The 21287-nt window shown below is 41.6% G+C and overlaps 1 protein-coding gene across 1 annotated transcript in view; it reads left to right on the plus strand.

The window, feature by feature from the left end:
- Positions 1–21287, plus strand: part of TRAF3IP1 (TRAF3 interacting protein 1) — a 2107097-nt gene that overhangs the window by 1434435 nt on the left and 651375 nt on the right. Inside the window, exon 11 of the mRNA XM_044075051.1 lies at positions 8679–8814. Coding sequence (XP_043930986.1) covers positions 8679–8814 — 136 coding nt within the window. The remainder of the gene's footprint in view (positions 1–8678; positions 8815–21287) is intronic.

Below are 21287 nucleotides of genomic sequence, written 5' to 3' on the forward strand. Positions count from 1 at the left end.
AGCCTTTATTTGTCACAGACAAGTGATCCTCAGTAACAAAAAATGAGAAATATTTTAACAATGTTAAACATATCAGCTTTTATATACTTAGAAGTTGGTGTTGAAAATGTACATATCGTTTAATTTTAAACCAGCCTATTCATGGCAAACAATATAAACCAGGCTGTAAAAGTGCATTTTAGATAGCAGGTACCCACCGCCACACACTTCTACTGATTAGATCAAATTAAATCCTAGTTAAGGAAAACACCACCTATCTATTTGCAACCCACATTCCAAGATCAGGTATTAAGAAGAGCGTAACATATACATAAAAAGATATACTTAAACAGACTTTAAACTAAAATCACTTTTGGATAAGAAATGCAATAAAGCCTTCATCAGACAAGAACTAAAATCAAGAAAAAATACATAGCTATCTAATTATAAACATAATCAAACTAAAACACTATAAATATAAAGGTACACCTGTCTAATATCTAATAAATATCCATCCGTGTGTATTAGTGTGGGCCACCTAACTGCACTTTCTGTGAATGCTTAATGGAGTGCAACTCATTTGAGTGCCCCATCTTAAAAAGGTGATGAAATCTTCAGCAGGTGGTAACTGTAATACTGAAAAAGTTGCATATAGAGTCATGTGTAATGACTGCCCTGTATTTTATGTGGGTAAGGCTATGAATAAACTCAAAAGGAGGAGTTCAGGTCATCTTTCTGAAATCAGACATAAATGCAAGAGGAACGCCTTATCCAGACACTTATTAGAACATCAGACATCTGGTTTTACATTTATCATTCTGGACTGTGTGGAGATGGATGAGCTTGAAGGGAACATCAGTGATGTGTTGAAATTAAATGCATTCAGAAAACCAGGACTTAACTATTATTGCTCTATTAGAGTGTGTTGAATTTACATAAGCTGCCACACAATCTGTAAAGTTTTTTTAGGGAATTACTTTGAGGAATATTTTTATGTACTAAATATACTAAATAATAATAAAAATGATGTGTAGAATGTGTATAAATAAATATATATATATATATATATATATATATATATATATATATGTTTAGTTACTTTAACCTCAATTCTGATTTGATTAGATTTATTGCATCTCACCAGAGATTTAAATGGTAAATTCAAAACACACATCTTTTCATGCCAGTGTTACCATGTAGTATTGATATATTCCCCCATTTACCATACTGGTAGATGCACATGCACACACTTGCACACTTTCATACATTACTGGTTTAATTCATCCACTGTTTCTGTATTTTTTGTGTGTTTTTTCTACTAGTTTTGGGGCTGTAAAAATAAAAATTGTCATGACAGTTTTTTTTAATTTTTTTGCAAACCATTGACATTTTTTTCTCAGCTGTTAATAACTTAGTTTTTATGCACAGTAATACACATGGATGGATATTTACTAGATATTATTAGACAGATGTATTTTTATATTTACAGAATTTTAGTTTGATTATGTTTATGGTTAGATAGCTATGCATTTTTTTTCTTGATTTTAGTTGTTGTTACAGACCTGATGAAGACTTTATTGCGTTAGTTAGCCAAAAGTGATTTTAGTTAAAGGTCTTTTTATGTATATGTTATGATTTTTTTAATACCTGATCTTGGAATGTGGGCTGCAAATAGATAAGTAGTGATTTCCTTAACTAGGATTTATAGGTTCATAGGTAGGTACTAGGCTATTGGCCCTAGGGACTATATAAGTCTAGCCAAAAAGGTACCCTGGCTTTTGCCACCCAAGAAAATTATTTTCCTGTGCCCCTGTCAAGCAGAGCCACAGAAGTGATCCCGGGGTGAATTTCCTATTTCCCATCCAATCATCAAGATTTTTCCTGAAGAGTGCTAATGAGGAGCTTTGTTTGATATAGATAGGTAGTTTGTTCCAAAATATGGGAAGTCTCTGGGACAGGAATCTATCCTTCCAGCATGTTCTGTTTATTGTGGTGACAAGGTTTAGGTCCCTAGAGTGTGTAGCTCGGAGGGATTGGGATTTCTTTAAATGGAGCATGTCCAACAGCTCTGTGTTTGACATAGCTTTGTATGTTAGGCAGAGCTCGCCTCTGAGTAGGCGATATGCAACGGAGTAAAGCTGGTGTTTTTTTGAGACAGTCTGCGTAGGGCATCTGCTTGAGGCTGCTAATCCTCTTTGTGAGGTATTTCTGCATCCTTTCCAGTTGTTGTAGATGCCTTGTGAGGTACATGCCAAAAGGGGCATTGTACTCTATAATGGGTTTTTCCTGGATGAGAAACCTTTTGTGATGATGTGTGCCACATAGAAGGATTTCCTGACTACTGTGGCGATCTGATTAGCAAAGTAGAGACTAATATCCACCTGTGTCCCAAGGTCTCTTATCATACTTTTGGTATTAAGTAGACTACCACCTATGTGGTAGTTCATGGGTACAGAGTTTTTACCAAAGGGGATGACAATGCACTTTTTGGCATTGAGCTTGAGGCCATGGCTTTGACACCAGGCATATGTCTCAGTGAGGCCCTTTTGTAGGATGTCCATATCATTAGGAGTTTCAATTATGGCTCCTAGTTTGCAGTCATCTGCGAATTTCATTAGCCAAAGACATTCTGGGTTAGCCTGTACTTCAGAGAAGTAGAAACCAAACAGGAGAGGACCCAGGACTGAACCCTGTAGTACTCCACTTGTCACTGGTCTGAAGTCAGATTTGGAGTCTGCTACTTTCACAGTGTGGGTTCTGTCAGTGAGCCAGTTGGCAACCCATCTTGTGACATAAGGATTTATACCTAATTTAGTGAGTTTAGCTATAATTCCAGAGTGGGGGATGGTGTCAAAAGCCTTAGCGAGATCTAGATAGGCTGTGTGAACCACCTTACCCTTGTCTACAGCTTTGGTGACTGTTTCAAAGAGGTCTATCAGGTTTAGAAGACATGATCTGCCTTTTACAAACCCGAACTAGGTGGGGTCCAGAGTTTAGAGATTACCAGTGTCTTTGTTTATAAGTTCCATGATGATGCGTTCCATCGCCTTGGAGACCAGGCTCGACAGGCTAAGGGGTGATAGTTCCCAGGGTCCGTGGTGGCTCCCCCCTTTGTGGATTAGGATAACCGTCGATGTGCGCCATTCAGTGGGCACTAAGCCTGAGGTGAGGCTATGATTGAACATGGTACTTAGGTGGGGTACAAGTTCATTCTGTATTTCGTGTAGAATGCAGCCTGGGATGTTGTCATGTCCCATGGATGCTGTGTTCTTGGCTTTGGAGAGTGTGGTTTTTACCTGTGCAGCTGTGATTACAGGAACTTTCCATTCTTCTGGTATAGAGATGGGCCCTTTAGTCGGTGAGAGGGGGGTAAAGTTAGTAGTGAACCTATCTGCCAGGATGTTGGCAATATCAATTGGTTCTGTATACTTAGTGCCATTGTGCTGTAACTCAGAGCAGATCTGATTGTTGCAATTGAGATTCTTGACATAGCTATAGAATGCTTTGTGGTTGTCTTTAGACTCAGTGACGATTTTGTTATTGTAACTAGCTTTGGAGGATTTTATGAGGGATCTCATCTTCTTACTGAGGCTGACCAGGTTTGATCTTATAAGCAGTAATGTGTGGGGGTGGGTACTTGCTGTTCTAAAATTTATTTATTTATTTATTTAACATTTGTTTACCAGGAAAATCTGACTTGGAACAAACCCATTTTTCAGTGGAACCCCAAGGAGAAACCCTCCAGATGCATGTCTTTACAACGTGGGAGGAAACCGGAGCACTCTGAGGAAACCCACATGAATGCTGGGAGGACATGTAGACTCCACACAGAAGGCATTCGAGCCAAGAATCGAACTGGAGAACCTCTTGCTGTGAGGCAACAGTGCTACCGCTATACCACTGCACCGTCCAAAATGCATTTTTACACCCCAGTCTATATTGTTTGCCATGAATAGGCTGGTTTAAAACTAAACAATATGCATATTTTCCACACCTACTTCTAAGCATATAAAAGCTGATGTGTTTAACATTGTTAAAATATTTCTGATTCTTGTGTTACTGAGGATCACTTGTCTGTGACAAATAAAGGCTTGTTGCTTTGGAACACTACCTGGGTTTCATGATATTTGGAAGTTGTTATGATTTAGCTCATCAACGAAGTTTTATGACCACTAGTTTCTCTGTTTTTTTAAACAGAAGCACGAGGCCACACTGATCCAAAGCAGGAGGTTTTATTGTACACACGAAAAGCTCATAGGCAGGAAAAACACATAAACGCTCCCAAATCTTTGTGCTTTCGTAAAAAACTTCATCAGATGCAAACCCATCTGAAATCAAAGTCAGTAATTGCATACATTAACTTAGAAACACAGAAAATGTATGGGAAGGAAATAATGCTAAATAAAATTATATGTAAAGTAGTAATCACAAAATAGTAATAATAAAATACTGATGTATGCAATTACTGACTTTACCCACAAGATGGTGGTATTGTTATTGAACCATATGGTAGATGTAATGAATTGTTTTCCTTTTGTTTATTTTTTAGTGTTTTTTAAATAAATCTCATTTTAGATTGTTTAATTTGTTTTTAATAATACTGAAACAATATTCATTATATGGTTTTATGGCTACTCAGCTATTAAATAAGGTGGTTTACGTAGTGAAATGATTAGAGTATGAAATAACTATAATTGAATTTTAATATTTGATTAGTGCTGTTTGGCTGTTGGATATCTTAAACTGATGTGACTATAAAAGTAGTCATTAATCACATGACTGGGTGTGCATCTGATGAAGTTTTTTACACAAACGCAAAGATTTGGGAATGTTTATGTGTTTTTCTGCCTATGTGCGTTTTCCTTTTCGTGTGTACAATAAAGCCTCTCCTGCTTTGGAGCGGTTTGGCTTGGTGCTTCTTTTTACTGGTGAAATTTTATCAAGTCAAGTTTTTTCTCCTTTTTGGCTTGATTCTCTGCTTTTTATTTTTTCTTCAACACTCGTGGTGCTGAAGTTGGAACTAGACAGATTCCTGTGCTTCTTCATTTTTTGATCTGTCTCACAGTGTGCGTCATGTCACCCATATCAAACTCTTCATCTCCATCACGTCTGGCTTCCTTGACTACTCTGCCTTCATTGCCTAGGTTTCTGTGCCATGCAAAAGCACAATGGTTCCACCACTGTTATGTACATCTTAGTTTTCAGTTTTTTTAGGATTCTTTTGTCACACACTATCCCTGAGACTTTGTATCAGTTGGTTATAGCGCCTCTGATTTTAACTTTAACCTTCTCCCTTCAACTTCCTTTGTCATATACCATCCCTCCCAGATCCTTGAAGGTGTTAACCTGTTCCATTAGTTTCCCTTCTGTCTCAGTTTTCAGCTTCTCTTGATTTCTCCCATTTGCTGTCTTGACAAATGTCTTACATGTGCTGAGTTTCATCCCACGTGCCTTCAGTTTTGTATTCCAGTTCCTTATTATTTGAAGAACTTCCTGTCAGTCTGCGTGTAGTGTGCCATTGTCTGCTTACAGCAGCTTTCTTGATGTCTCCCTTCTGACATGTTTGCTAATTTAATCCATCACCAGTGTGAGCAGCAATGGTCTCAGCGCGGATCCCTGGTGCACACCCACTCCAACTGGGAACTCCTCTCTGAGACTGAATGTTGTGTGCACTGGTGTCTGGACTAATTGTACCAGTTTTCCCAGGACTTCAAAGCATTGCAGGACTGCCAAAAATTAGCACTATGTTTTATGGGGGAGATTTAGGTTTCTGTTCTGTTTGGACTAGCGAAAGGCTGTTGGCAAATTTCATCAGCCCCAGAAGCTAAGGGAGAGAGAGAGAGAGAGATAGAGCATTTTTCATACTGGATGGACTCTTCCATTTGAGCAAAGTTTTACCTTTGGTCTCCACAGAACACATGCAGTATTCCAGAGGATGCTCAAAAAAATTCTTAGACCATATACTAGGTATGTAGAAGCCTGCTTGAATGATGTGATAATATTCTGAAGATTTGAAATGCCATTTTCTTAAATTCAGGCTTTTAGATTCCCTGTGTCAAGGTGAGCAGATAGCTGTCATAGATGAGTGCAGTTTAGGCACGATAAAAGTATGCTATTTGGGCTGCGTAAGAGGCTGAAGAATACTCAAACCATAGGTCAAAAAAAGTGAAGCAGTACAATACTGGCCCATGTCAAGCACTAAGAAACAAGCTAGGTCTGTTTTACGCCTAACTATTATCATAAGCTTGTTGCTAAATTTGCTACCATTGCTTGCTTTCTGAATGAACTGACCATTTATCACTCTGCTACCCTTTGCACATACTATAAGGTAGTTGCTGCCACTAGACACACCAAAGCCAGCTACTCTAGGGCTTTTACAAGGGTACCCAGTTATACTGAGTGAAATTAATATTGACAAAAGTGGAATGACAAGATGGAATGTAAGTGCACAGATTGATAGAGAAAGCCTTTAGGCAACTAAAATGTATGATATGTTGAGAGCGAGTACTAACAGCTAGTGCACACATATGCCTCTGAGTCATAAGGACTATCTTGTCTCACATCATAGATGAAGGTGAGCATTCCATCTGTTATATAAATAAAAAGCTCAGCTGTAAAGTGAGAATGTCATGCCATAAATTGGGCCCTCACCACACTAAAGTTCCATTTATTAAGTGAAATATTTGTGTTAGTCAGTAACCGTGGGCCTCTACTCTCACAAGGCTTTAACCTAGAATTATCCAAATGGGTTTTGACCTCCTCAGCCTAATAATTTCAAAGCCCAGCATAATCCATGTTGCAGACACTTATATATTGATGGGCAGTGTCTGGTTTTGTCTTATCCAGTAGTGCACAAATAATGGTGCCACACTTGGGGGTGTGACGTGGCATAATGATTGCTGAGCTTAGGAAGCATACTTCTTGTTATGGGATTGTGTCTACCTTTGTGTACACCAATTGTGACTGCATTTTTTCCCAGGACGTGTCAGGGAAGTGAAATACAAAACAGGCAGGCAAACCAGAGGGAGGCAACTCACCATCACAACAAATAGGAAGCAGCTGCCTCTAGGTATATATGGCAGCCACTGCCTCTTGAAGTAGTCACATTCCTGTACAGAGAATTCTGAAAACGAGTCTCCAAGGAGTTGTGTGTTAAGGATAAAGGCAGTTGGGAAGATGACCCTGCAACCTGGAAAAAAGGAGAGAAGCTGTTGTCATGCAACTAAGGACATTACTCCTGAGTGTTTGGTAAAGCCTGATGAAGATAAAGGCTGGTATTTGTCAATACAGATACTCATCATATTGATCATTACTACAGTAGCCTAAGCTATAGGGATTGTATTCTGCCAAGGATACAACATTCAGACATCTTCTAAAGCTACAGGACACCTACTATGTACCCAAATCTTTAGACAGCTCAATCTGAGCTAGGACACAGGTTTGGGTGCCAAGCATTTCATAGCTATCCTGCTGCAGAAAAGAGTGCTCCTCTGTGTGCTTTTGTAGATCAACGGTTGTCTTGTGCTGTTCCACTCCTGGGCAGATAGATTCCATTTGGGGAAGAACCTTCCACACTTAATATTTTATTGTTTTAACTTACTTTCCTGTAAAGGAAAGTAGGAAAATGTATTTTTGATGACTGTCACATGAGTTTAATGTACTTTCAATGTGAGTGCACTTTTGTTCTTCTAAGTTTAAAAGTAGTTTAAAATTGTATAAAACTTTTTTCCCTGTGGAGAAACTGTTTGATACTTTACAGGGCTGGCAAAGTGCAGTGAAGGGCTTTTTTATGGTGTTTTGACTTGGAAAAAATTACTTAAAGTACCTTCTACTTTTACTGACTTGTGCTGCTTAACTTCCCTTGGGAAAGAAGCACCATTTTCGGCTTGACCATGGAAGAAACTACTGATCCCTTGTTCAGTTCTTCTTCCAGCCGCAAAAACAAAAAGTTAACTTAACAGTCTCTGCCACCACAGCAGACTAGTAATTTGGCTCAGCCACAGGTGAGTGACTATACTGTGGCCAAAACTGGTTCCTCTGACCACTAATCTTTTTCCTTGGATCTCTCTCGTGTAGTCCATACAGCCAGTATGCACCCAGCCCCTCAATGGGCAAGGAAGAGTCACTCTTGTTGGTCTTTGGAGAAGGGGAAGGGAAATTGCCCCTGCTTAACCAGAATGTCATGACCATCCCTGGGGAATTGTTTGGGAATGTAGAAGGTGTCTTGAAGCATTGAAAGCTGGCTGGCAGTATCCTTGCCAGGGTATAACCCAAATTGCTTAGACTATTGCAGCAGTGATTATTACAACATCCACTATTATGGTTAGTTGATTATACAACTGTATTTTTGTTTTCTGGCTACTTTGGGGATAAAGCTGTCTAAAGAGTGTGAAGGAATGCTGGAATTTAGTTAACCAGAAAGCAACCTGTTGTACTGAACTATGAAATGAACTGTGGTGTACTGTTTTACATAGGATTTTGTGCATGTGCTAGAAAAGTATTGCATTGATTTTTTTTGTTACTCCATTTTTTGCAACAAAGCAATTTTTTATATTTACGTTTGTAAGTAACTTAACTTAAACTTGAAATGCTGATTTCAGAGAGTATTTTGTTACTACTAGTCTGTAGATTGCTTTGATTAAATAGGCATTGTGTTTTTAAAGTGTCTGTTGGTTTATTTATTTTTGACTTTCATTCAGACTTGGCAGTGGGAAACAAGAATCCAGAATGATTGTTGAAAAGAAGGCAAACTCTAATGAACAAGATGATGATGATGAGCAGTTTGTTGTAGAAGAAGCAGCTCCTGTTCCACCAGATATGCCTGATATGGAAACAGTAAGTTAAGCAGATGAAGAAAGTTTTTGATGCGTGCAGTAACCCCTGTAGAAATCATAGTTTTCCAAGATATTTAACAGTATTGTGCCTTTACTGATAAACATAGCTTCACACAGCCTGTTCTTTAATCAAGTTAAGAACCACCATTGTTATATTTTGTACTCTACAAAGGGGTCACTGTTCCTTATGGAGAGCTTATATTTGATGATGAGTTATTTTGCCTCACAGATTCTGTTGTTATTGATGAAGAATCTGGAAGAGGTGATTCATTTGAGTAAGGATGTTTTTCATTTTTATTTTGCAAACTTTAGAATTGTTGATACCTTTTACTTTGTGTAAGCTTAAGGAATACATGTCATTATGAAATCTCCATCAGGCAGTGTTCTTTAAGAGTAACCTTGTGAAACTAAGGTCAGAGACTTGTTTTCTTATGCAGCTGTATGAATCCTACTCCATTATGTTTTGCACTGATATTATCATTTACTGGAGTTTAGGATGACTTATAGATTAAAGGTGGAATGACAAGATGAAATGTAAGTGCATATGGATTTGACATTACTAAAATTTTCTCGTACATTTTTTCTGTTGCTACGTAAATATAAATGCACCTCTTACACAAGAATCAAGCATTTTTAATTGTTATTTTCATATTAGCCATTTTTGCATGTTTGTATATTTTTTTGTCTGTTTCATGTTTTTTTCCCTGTCTTCTTGCAGAAGCATTTATCACTTATGTCCATATATGACTTGTGTGTTTGTTTCAGTGGATACAGGTTTTAAACAATCCAGACGTAGTTTATGAAATATATGAACTGAAAACCGTAGTTACTCCACTTAGGTATCTGCTTTCTGAATCATCTCAGACCACTGCAGTAGTCTTAAAACAGATGAAGAAATTCAAGCACCATTTTGATCACATTCTTTTGATAAACAACAGTGTATAATACCAAGAAAAATAGAGCACGCTCAAAAATATATGGAAATTGTAAAATGTTTGTGACATCCCCCAGTGAGATAGTAATCAAGGAGCTTGAATCCTCACCACTGACACTGGTGAGGGACATTCACTTGAAACAAAGATAGGTACTCACAGTATTTCCAGATGCATCTCTCTGTACCAAGCACAATTTCCCCAGTACAGGGTCTGGGTTTCCCTCTCTCTCTCTCAACAGGCCCCCAATAAGACTCCCCACTGTCATAGCTGTAGAGTTGAGTCCTCAGCCGAGTGTCCAAGCCAAGTTCTCCAACTCCCTCTCGGAGAAACCAGTGTTCTGTGTCCCTGCTCAAGTAGCTGACACACACACTCTTTGAGATTTGATTTAGACATGCGTGCACACACACACACACACACACACACACACACACACACACACACACGCACACACATGCACACACACACACACACACACACACACACACACACATGCATGCACACACACACACACACACACATGCACACACACGCACGTGTGCACAGACACACACGCACACTTGTGAAAGGCAGTCACAGATTTACTCGCTCTGCTACCCTTTGCCCAGACTATAAGGTAGTTACTGCCACCAGATACTCCAAAGTCAGCTACTCTAAGGCTCTTACAAGGATATGCAATTATACTGAATGAAATTAATTAATATTAATATAAATAGTACTGTTTGACCAATGCAGCAAGGCTGTCAGGAGTAGCCACAGTGTCACCAAATAAATATAAGTACTCTCAAAGGTTAAAATATTCTCTAAAGGGCTAGCCACAATGAGAAGTGTAAACATATTTAATAATAATAATAGTAATAATAATAAAAAATAATAATAAAATAACATGAAAATACTAAATATTTATTTACAATGAACACCAGACTTTCAATCACAGGAAATATTAAAATAACACAGATGAATAAACTCACACAGATTAAGGAAAACAGTACTTAACTAATTTCACTATATTTTCCTCACTAATCTAAATAATTGGTATTCCCTGGTTACATGGCAAGATGAAGTGGGTGAGAGATCCTTCTTTGTCAGGTTACAAAAACAGACTGCTTTGAGACTTCAGTCTCATCTAGTATTAAAACACCATTTTGTGCTGGACATCACATACATCTGGTCATCTGACTTCTGATTCCTATACTACCCCCCTTTACTAAAAACTGAACCAGAATCTTACACATATGTGTTACTATACACACAGCTAGAGCTTTGCTAAGATGTGTTGTATCTTTTGGAAGTCGTAAAACAATTTCAAACTTCCACCCTTCCAGAGTAGCAATTAGTTCACCCCCAACGACAATACAGAAGGCTTCCTACTACAGGCTTTTTGTCTCTGGCTGCATTGAGACCTGTCAGATACAATCTTTATGGCCTACATTCATTAATTTAATTTCAGGATATTTTTTTAAAAGTTAGCTGGGGCTGAGCTTAACCTCTTCTCTTCCAGTATCCTCTCTTATAATATTAAATCTGATGTCGTCAATCTTCATTCATTCTTGATGAATGGGACTCAGTACTGATCCTCAGAACCGGCTTGGACGTTATAGAGCTTGCGCCAGCCAAAAAATTCTTGAGCCAAGAATCTACCCACAATGCCCCTCTCTTGATTACCTCAGGTCTTGTTTGCTGCTTTGTCTGCTAAGTCCTTAAAATTTCTGTTTTTCTAAATGATATCATATATATATATATATATATATATATATATATATATATATATATATATATTTAGATATATTTTTTTAATCTCTGTATAACTGTTGTCAATTGTGTGTGTGCGTGTGTGTGTGTGTATCTTTGAATACTGTACCCCATAACCTTGATTACCCTTATTGTTAACTCCCTCTCCCACCTTTCTTACCTCTTGTGGTATTTCTTAGTACCATTGCTGGTACCTCTTTTCTTTCTACCTTATAACAGTTTAGTATTCTCCTGTTCCATTGTTGGTAGACCTTCCATCTGTCCTTAGTGTGTGTGTGTGTGTGAGTGTGTGTGTGTGTGTGTGTGTGTGTGTGTGTGTGTGTGTGTGTGTATTGTTAAAGTGAACTTTAAAATGGCAAAAAAACAAAAAGGCACTTCTGGATTCAAACAGTGACAAGACTGTGGAAGAAAGATGCCCAGTTCAGATGGGCATCTTTCCTGTGTTTATTGTCTAGGAGCTCCACATCTAAACCTAAATTATGATATCTGCCAGGCCTTTAGTCACCGGACCTTGGTCAAGTGTCAAAATAAGCTCATTTTAAAGGGCTTATTTAAAACTTGTTTCAGTGAAGCTTTGTTCAAGACTGACTCTCCACCTAAATCTGACACTTCCAAAAAGAAGAGCCACTCGGTACCTGTATCTTTTCTGCACTGGTGGCCCAAAAACATAAGACTGCGGTTCTGGCTACCTCCTTGAAACTGAAAGCAAAGGTACCGAAGCTACATGCTCAAGAACCCTCGGCACTGGCCGCTGTTACTACAGTGCCTTCGGCATCAGTATTGGCACTGGCATCTTTGGTTTCTGGTTTGGTGCTGACATCTCCTATGGTGCTTCAGCAGGCTTTACCCACCCCCTTGGTGCTGAAACCAGAGCCGATTCTCCCCAGGATAAGGTATTTACCTTCCATAGATCCCTTTGTACGCCAACTGCCCAGCCCCCTTTCTGGACCGACCAGAGTCTCCTTTGAGATTATCCATTCAGTCTTCCAGGAGTCTCTCCGAGGTGGACAGTGTGAGATTGGTGGATCAACTGTTTGCAGCCAGAAGTATTCCTGACCCTTCTCAGGCCTCTTTCCCATCCAAAGTTGGGGGTTTCTTCTCCAAGGACTCCTGCACTATCTCTTTCTTTGACTTCCACCAGAATTTGGGAGCCCAGCACTTCGATTCCCCTGGTGCTAGCTGTTCCGGTGCTGTTAGACATCCTTACCTCAGCACAAGATGTTGCTGTGACTTCTTCGGTTCCCTCCTCAGAACAGACAGATTCTCGGGGCAGTGACTCTGCTGCCCAATCCGAGGGACTTGGATCAGCTCCTAGTTTTTATCAGGAACTGACCTTGGCTCTCAGGACTTTGCCTGTTGTGGGGTCCTTCCCCTGCTCCTGCTTCAGAGGCCAGACTTACAGAGTGGGGTGTGACCTCGGTTCCAAGGTGGTCTTTCTCAGTTCTCAGCTTCCACTCCTCTTCAGTGGGGGGGGGGTCTTGCCTTCCAAGTTATGGAGCGGACTTTAGCCTCTGCAGGCTCTCAGCTGGTCCTTACTGCATTGGAGTTTCATATTACCATATCTTCTGGTCCAGAGTTGACACCAATCCCCACAACAGGACAGCAAGCACTGAAGTTTCAAGTTACCCCTGTACAGGGCCCTTCTTCTTTGGAGTCTTCTTCAGAGATTCCCACTGAGGAACCCCCCTGTAAGAAGACATGCAAGTGGAAGCACCTAGAATCTCTGGAAGAATCTGTCACTGCGAACATGGACTTTGATGAAGGGGAAGGTTCCCCCCGGCCACCCATTTGAAGATGTCTCCTTTGGAGATATCCTAGAGATACTAAGGCAGAGGGGTAACTGGAAGCCCCAAGACCTGACCTCAGAGGAATCTGTGTACTTGCAAGCATTCTGCACTCGACCATCTACTTCCTGGGTGACCCCACCCCTAACGATCTTATTAAGCTGATCACACAGCGGGCTTGGAAGGCTCCTGACTCCATAGAGCCTATTCTCTGGAGACTAGACAAAATTCTATTCCTGCCAGATGACCACCAATATTGGGCCAAAGGTTTCACAGTAAATGCCATGGTGGTGGCGGCTGCCACCAAGAAGGAACTCGTCGATGAGAGTCCTACTGTACATCCACCTAACAGGAACTCTAGGATGATGGACAGATTTGGAAAGCAGGTCTACACTTCATTGACCTTCACACTTAGGTCCTTGAACATTATGGCGCACTTTACTAGACTTCAGAGAGATCCAATTAAGGAGTTGTCAGAAACTCTTGCTGGAGCTGTGTCTTATCGAGGTGCAGGATAAGGTCACCTCTCAGCTAGCCACCCTGGAGTCTATATTGAACCTGTCCATGCACCTCATTGCACAAGCAGCCAAAGGCATGTCCAGAGCAGTGGGTTCTGGTGTTGCCATAAAGTGACATGTCTGGATGTGCTTGTGTCAATTCATGAAGCCCTTCAAGTCTTCCTTCGTCAATGCTCCTTTTGACAGATCATCTTTGTTCGGCCCCAAGTGTGAAGGACAGACTAGCCAAGTGTGAAAAGAATGGAAAGACCCTGTCTGTTGTGGGCATTCATTTTTCTACTTCTCAGTGAATCCTATTCCAGGAATCACAGGAGTGGAAAGATATCATTCAAGAAGTCCCAGGGACCTTTTCAGGACACATGTGGCTGTGGCTCCCTTCGAAGCAGAGGGGGGAGCTCAGATGGAAGACACTGGCCACAAGGCTGAGGTGACCCATGAAACCAGGGTTCCAGAGACTCCTTACCTGGACAACCCTACCTGCAGTTCTGAAAGGAGGCCTGATTGCTTACCTCTGGAAGCAGTCAGGGGAAGACTCTCAACAACCTGGCGACAGATAACTTCCAATTCTTGGATGCAGAGAATAATTACTAGAGGCTATCACTTCCCTTTCACACTTTTCCTGAGATCATTGAGAAAAATCCCAGATGTTCCACCCGATCAGAGGGATCATACAGCCATAGAGGTTCAAAAGCTGATAGAAAAAAAAGTAATTCAAGAAGTCCCACCAGACCAGATAACATCAGAGTTTTACTCCATGTTCTTTTTAGTGCCAAAGAAGATGGGGGGGGGGGGGGGCTGGAGGCCAATATTGGACCTCAGTCTTCTGAACAAGTTTGTTCAGCAGACAAAATTCTAGATGGTCACGGGTCAGTCTATTCTTCCCTTTCTAGGGGAAAATGATTGGATGTGCTCTATAGACCTTCAAGATGCATATTATCACGTAAAGATGGAAAAATGCTCAAGAAGGTTTCTCTGTTTTCAGATAGGGGCCAGTCATTATCAGTTCAGAGCACAGTCCTTTAGCCTCACTATAGCCCCCAGATTGTTCAGATGTATGGCAGCAGTCACAGCTCATGTGAGACGACACAGATTCCGTGTGTTTCCTTATCTAGGTGATTGGCTGCTCACCCAACCCTACCAGGCATCTACTGCTTCAAGCCACAGACGTTACCATACCCTTGTTCAGTCCACTGGGCATTACAGTCAACAAAGAAAAGTCACAGCTGTCTCCAACTCAGGGTCTAGAATTCATAGGAGCCCATCTCAACACAATTTCATGTATAACTTCTCTACCCTTTCACAGACTCCAAAATATAAGGTCTCAAGTTCAGCTCATATTAGTAAAGAAGAAAGTGCACACTCAACTTATCCTTCAAGCCCCAAGATTGCCCTAGTTCCCTTGGCAAGATTTCACATGAGGATACTTCAATGGATTCTTGCTTCTCAATTGTCTATTCTATCTCATCTGATGACTCACCCAATTTTAATAAGAGACTCCTGCAAAAAGGATCTATCCTGGTGGATGCAGTCAGAAGAAATTCTGATGGGCCGTCCCTTTGTTCCCTCTCAACCCAAGGGTATTGTGGCCATGGATGCCTCCCAGATGGGGTGGGGGGATTATCTGGGAAGAACAGTCCAAGGCACTTGGTTGCCACAGGAGGCCAACTTACACATCAATATCCTGTAAATTAGAAGCAGTGCTCCTAGCATTGCAAGCCTTTCAATCTTCTCTTCCTCTGGGAACAGTTGCAATCCAATCAGACAACATGTCAGTGGTGTGGTGCATCAACAAACAAGGTGGAACCAAATCCTACCCCCTTTGCCAGGAAGCTCTCAGAGTATGGCAATGGGTGATATCTTCCACCCATTTTCTTGTAGCAACACATATCCCGGGGAGTTCCAACATGATGGCAAATAAGTTGAGAAGACATATTCTACTGCTTCATGAGTGGTCTCTCAATCCCAAAGTGGCAAAGGAAATATTTTGCCTCTAGGGACAGCCTTGCTACGATCTCTTTGCCTCACCAATGAACAACAAATGCAGCAGCTACTTTGCCCTAATTCCCTCCAGGGGGGAGTCCCTGAGAGACGTGCTCCTTCTCGATTGGCCCTCTGGTCTTCTTTATGCCTTTCTCCCCTTTCCCCTCATACCTCTCTTCCTAAAGAAAGCCCAAAGGTTGTGAAGCAAGGTGATGCTCATTGCTCCCTTTTGGCCCAGGCAAATTTGGTTCCCCTTTATGTGGCCTCATTTGATTCACCATCCGTGGATTCTGGACCCATTTCCAGACCTGCTGTCTCTCCCACAGGGATTGATGCATCCCGAGCTACACACTCTGAAGCTCACAGCTTGGTTCCTTCAATTCCAGTAGTTGCCAGGCAGAATAATATTATTTACATGTATTGTTGTCAATCTCACCTTTAATCTCACTAATGGGTCGGATCCGATATGTTGGATCCATCTCAGCCTTTACAGAAGCTCAAGGACTTCAGCAAAGTTTGTGGGCACCCTCCCTACCCATAATGCATTTCTCCAACTTCCTCAGATCTTGTTTACACTTGTAGAAATTATAAGGAAAGTATCAAATGTACATAATAATTATGGTTATTAGGTGAGAAGGTTAGTCTTTCTGAGGCTATGCAGATCCTTACATCCAATGTCCAGATCTGGAAGGGGGCATGGAGGGTGGGTTGTGAGAATAAAGGCCGAGATGGACAAAAGAGATAGAATGTTATGGTAAGTACATAACTTTTTATGTGTTGTTGTCAATCTCACCTTTATTCTCATTGATGGGACCGCATCCCAAGCAACCTGACTCTTGGGTGGCTCATGGGAGTATATTCTTCAGAACAAAAGAACCAAAGGAGGCTATACTCCTACAGGCCAAATCCACTTTGTAATGAGTAATAAAGGTATGAGGTTTCACCAACGTGGCCATAGCACAGATGTTTTCCAAAGGTACCCTTGCTTGGAAAGCTGTAGAAGTAGCTATTGACCTGGTGGAATGAGCTTTAACAGGGAATGGAAGGGCTCTAATCTTAGAATTGTAGATGTAGGAAATACAAAAGTTGAGCCATCTAGATAAAGTAACTTTTGATACTAACTAACCTTTCCTAATGTCAGAGTAAGAAATAAAGAGCTAGAATAATTTCCTTAATTCTGAAGTTCTGTGTAAGTAAAAATGTAACTGCCTATGAACGTCTAGAAGATGTAGTGAATATTCTCCCTTGTTTTGGAAATTTGGGAAGAAAACTGGCAATTTAATAGACTGATTGAGGTTACTTTCCAACACAACCTTTGGAAGAAACAAGGGATTAGTGCGTAAAGAGACACTGTATTTATGAAAAACTAGGACTGGAGGTTTGACAAAGAAAGCTTGTAGTTCTGAAACTCTTCTAGCTGAAGTAATAGCCACTAAAAATTTCAAATTACATGTAGCCAAAGGTTCAAAGGGGGCCAGATAATATTTGACAAGATGAAGTTCAGATCCCAGGGAGGAGTTGGATTTTTGTATTGAGGTCTTATAATTGTAGTGCCCTTCAAAAAGGCATTACAAAGGCTGTGAGACATAATCGCAGCACCATTTTGTCCTACATGGAAATTTAAAATTGCTACCATCTGGACTGTGATAGTGGAAGCTGCTGCACCTTCAAGAAAATGATTTGCTAGAAATTCTAGGATAGAATGTATGGGTGCAGAAAAGGCTCTGTCTGGTTATCACTCACCCATATTATGAACCAATTCTGTTTACTCTTGTATCATTTTCTTGGAGAGGTTTTATGGGAGGACAACAAAATATGTTTTACCAGGGAGGAAAGAAGAGGAAACCTGGCGATCATGGGAACTGGAGCAGCCAAGCTGTCAATTTGGGGTTTTTGGAGGCTGGGATGTTCCATTCCCGATGGATGTGTCAGTAGAGCTAGAGCCGGGTCCAGAATCCATGGTTCATCCAGAAGATGAGGCTGAAGGAAGGGAAACTAGATCTGACAAGGCCAATAGGGGGCAATCAGGATTATTGTGGTCTCCAATAAGCTTGTTTTCTGCAATAACTTTGGAATCAGAGGAATCGGAGGAATAGCATATAGGAGTCCCGGAGGCCAATCGTGAACAAGTGCATCTCTTGGTGACCCCCCCCCCCCCATAGGAGGGATTAGGGCGAAGTAGTTGCTGCATTTGGCATTGGTGGGAGAAGCAAAAAGGTCGCAGCAAGGCTGGCCCCATTTTCAGAAAATCTCTTCCACTACCTTTTGATTGAGGGACCATTCATGTGGCCATAATATGGCCCTGTTCAACTTGTCTGCAGTCACTTTGGATTTTCCCCGGGATGTGCATTGCAACCAGAAAATGGTTGGAGGATATTGCCCACTGCCAAGCACTGAGTGCTTCTTGACAAAGGGGGTACGATCCTGTTCCTCCTTGTTTATGTACCAAACTACCAACATATTGACTGACTGAATCTCTATCATTCCTAGAGGGAGAGTGTTCTGAAAATGCAATGCCAAAATCACTGCGCTCATCTCTAGGTAGTTTATGTGCAAGTGAGCCTCATGTTCCTGCCAGGTGCCTTGGACTGTCTCCCTCAGAAAATGCTCCCCCCCACCCTATCTGGGAAGCGTCCATGGTCACCGTGGAGTTAAGGGGGAATAAAGGAGACGGCCTTGATATATTGAAGGAGAATGAATCTACCACTGGAGATCTTTTTTGCAAGTGTTGGTTATGAGAATCTTGTGGGACATTGGTAAATGGGGATTTGACCATTGTGTGGAAAGTAACCACTGAAATATCCTCATATGTAGGTGAGCTAGAGGAATTAGTACAATAGTTATTGCCATCTTCTCCAGTACTTGTAGAACTTATTTTCCAGTGGCTTGGGTTTTCTTGATTAACAATCTCACATGTAAACACAGATTGTGGAATCTGCCTTGAGGGAGTCTTGCTATCATCATGGTTGTATATATCTCTGCTTCTATAAAATTTAGGTTTTGTGATGGCTTTAGAGCAGACTTGTCATAGTTTATGGTAATGTCTAGGGAGGAACAAAGCTGAAGTGTGTAATCCCTGGCTTGCAGCATTAGATGCCTGGTCGGGGAAGCTAGGAGTCAGTTGTCCAAATATGGAAGCACCCAGAATCCTCAGAGTCTCAGGTGAGATGCCACTACTGCCATGCATTTGGTGAACACTCAGGGGGCTGTTATGAGCCCAAAGGGCAGAGCTCAACACTGGAAATGACTGGCTCCTAGCCAAAAGCACAAGAACCTTCTGAATTGCCTTTCCATTTTGATGTGGTAGTACACATCCTGAAGGTCTAGTATCGATTGTAGTACCACTGTCTGGAACTTGGTTTTCTTCAATGATTTGTTTAGTTTGCTGAGATCCAGGATTGATCTCCAGTCTCCTGTTTTCTTTGGAACTAAAAAGAACCTCGAGTAAGTTCCGGATCCTCTCTGGTCTGTGGGGGACTTCATGGATGACTCTTTTTCTTAGCAACTTTTGAATTTCTAACATTGCTTCTCCCTTTTGACTTAGTGGAACATCTGGAACTGACTGGTTTATGGGAGTGGGAAAAGAGAAGAGAATGATATAACCCCTGGATATTATGTCCTTCACCCATTTGTCATTGGTTATGTCTCACCAGGTTTCTAGATGCAGTGACAGTTGTCCCCCGACTGGCTCCAGAGGCGATCAGTCTAGCACTCCTTCAGGAGCACTGAAAAGGTCTGCCAAAGAAGAATTCTCTAGAGCCCTGATTCTGCGGGCCTCCTCTGCCATGAGGGTGTCATCTTCCATTATTATTCCCCCTTGCCTCGGGGGGGAACTACTACCTTGTGTGTCCTGGTAAGATATTTGTGATTTCCTGAGCCTCATCTTTTCACTACCTCTCTGATCTTTTGGAAATGGTCTCGTGGGAGTGGAAAAATGCACTTCAGTGGCAGACAAAGTCTTACCCTCTTGTTCACACCAGGTCAGAGTTTCTTTAACTGTAGGCCCAAAAAGAGAGCCATGGAAGGGAGACTTAAAGGGCTCCACAAAATCACAAAGGCACATTCAAGCCTGCCTCCTAATAGAGATGCCTGAACCTGTCTCCATACTTGCTGTATCTGCTGCACACAAGATGAGTCTCATGGACAAGTTGACCACTGAATGGAGAGTAGCAAGCTGTGCGTTGACCTTGTCTGCTGCTGCATCAGCTATAGTTCCCTGGAGATAGTCTGATAGTTCTTTCAACAGGTCTCTCTGAAGTCTGGTGAAATGCATAAGGTAATTCAGCAATTGTAATGTAAAAGCCACTGAAGATAAGACGTGCTTCCCATACCTATCCATGGTCCTAGAATCCTTATTAGGAGGATGGATAGAGGAACTGGTCTCAGAAAGTTCCTTTTTCATGGCAGCCACCATGACCATGGCATTAACTGCTACACCTTCGGTAAGGAAGGTTTGGTCCTTGGGGGCTGTAATATACTTGTTTGGCCTCCCAGGAGTGGGTTCTATGGAATCTTGGGTCTCCCATGCCTTCTGAGAGATTAACTGAATAAGCTCATTGAAAGGCGGAGTCACCCAAGAGGTTGAAGAGCAAGATCTGAAGGCCTTCAGGAATACCAACCCCTCGGCCGAAGGGGAGGAAGATTACCAGTCACCTCTCTGTTACAAAATTTCTAGGATGTCTCCACCCTTAGCAGGAGACCTTGGGGATCCTTCTGCCTCATTGAGGTTGGTATCTGAAGTGACAGACTCCTCTAGGGAGTCTAGATGCTTCCTTTTGCATGATCTCTTCCAAGGGACCTCCTCAGTGGGGCAGTCTGGAGAAGTTTTGGAAGGGGGGAGTTCTCTGGGGAACACCCTGAGGCCTGGGATCTGTGTGGTCCTGTGGATGGGGTGAGGAGGTAAATACACCTGCACAGACAAGGGAGGAAGCTCCAAGGAGGACTGGGCTTGAAACTGGGAAGCAGTAACAACCTCCTCATAACTTCAGAAGCACTCTGCCCCTGCTCCAAAGAACTCCATAGACCAAACAAAGCGAATGTCAGAGCTGAAGGAGACTGCACAGCAGGAGACAGAAGCTCCAAAGAAGAGGAGGGAGCTGAACCCATCCAAGCTGAGTCCCCGAGAGAGACAGTCAGATCCACGAGATCCGAGGACCCGACCAGCAAGTGCAGGCTCCCAGAGGTCTCCTGCTTTGACTGGATGGAGACGCTCGAGGCAGATACCAGATCCGAGGAGCCAACATGTCCCAGACCAAATACAGATACCAGCTGAATAGCAGAGTCTTCCAGCTCTGAAACCGAAGGTCGGATTGGAAAAGGAGTAGGCACTGACCCATCATTGGGAATAAAGGCCGAGATGGACAAGACATATGGAATGTTATGGTAAGTACATAACTTCTTTTTCTTCCGTACAAAAAATTCTTCTGGCTTCCCACACACCTTCCACAAGGAGACTATATTCTGCAAATGGAAGAGATTTTCAATTTGGGCCTCTAAAGTCAATTTAGA

The sequence above is a fragment of the Protopterus annectens genome, chromosome 6.part0 (genome assembly GCF_019279795.1).
Source record: "Protopterus annectens isolate FY-2018-M chromosome 6.part0, PAN1.0, whole genome shotgun sequence".
NCBI classification, from domain to species: domain Eukaryota; kingdom Metazoa; phylum Chordata; order Ceratodontiformes; family Protopteridae; genus Protopterus; species Protopterus annectens.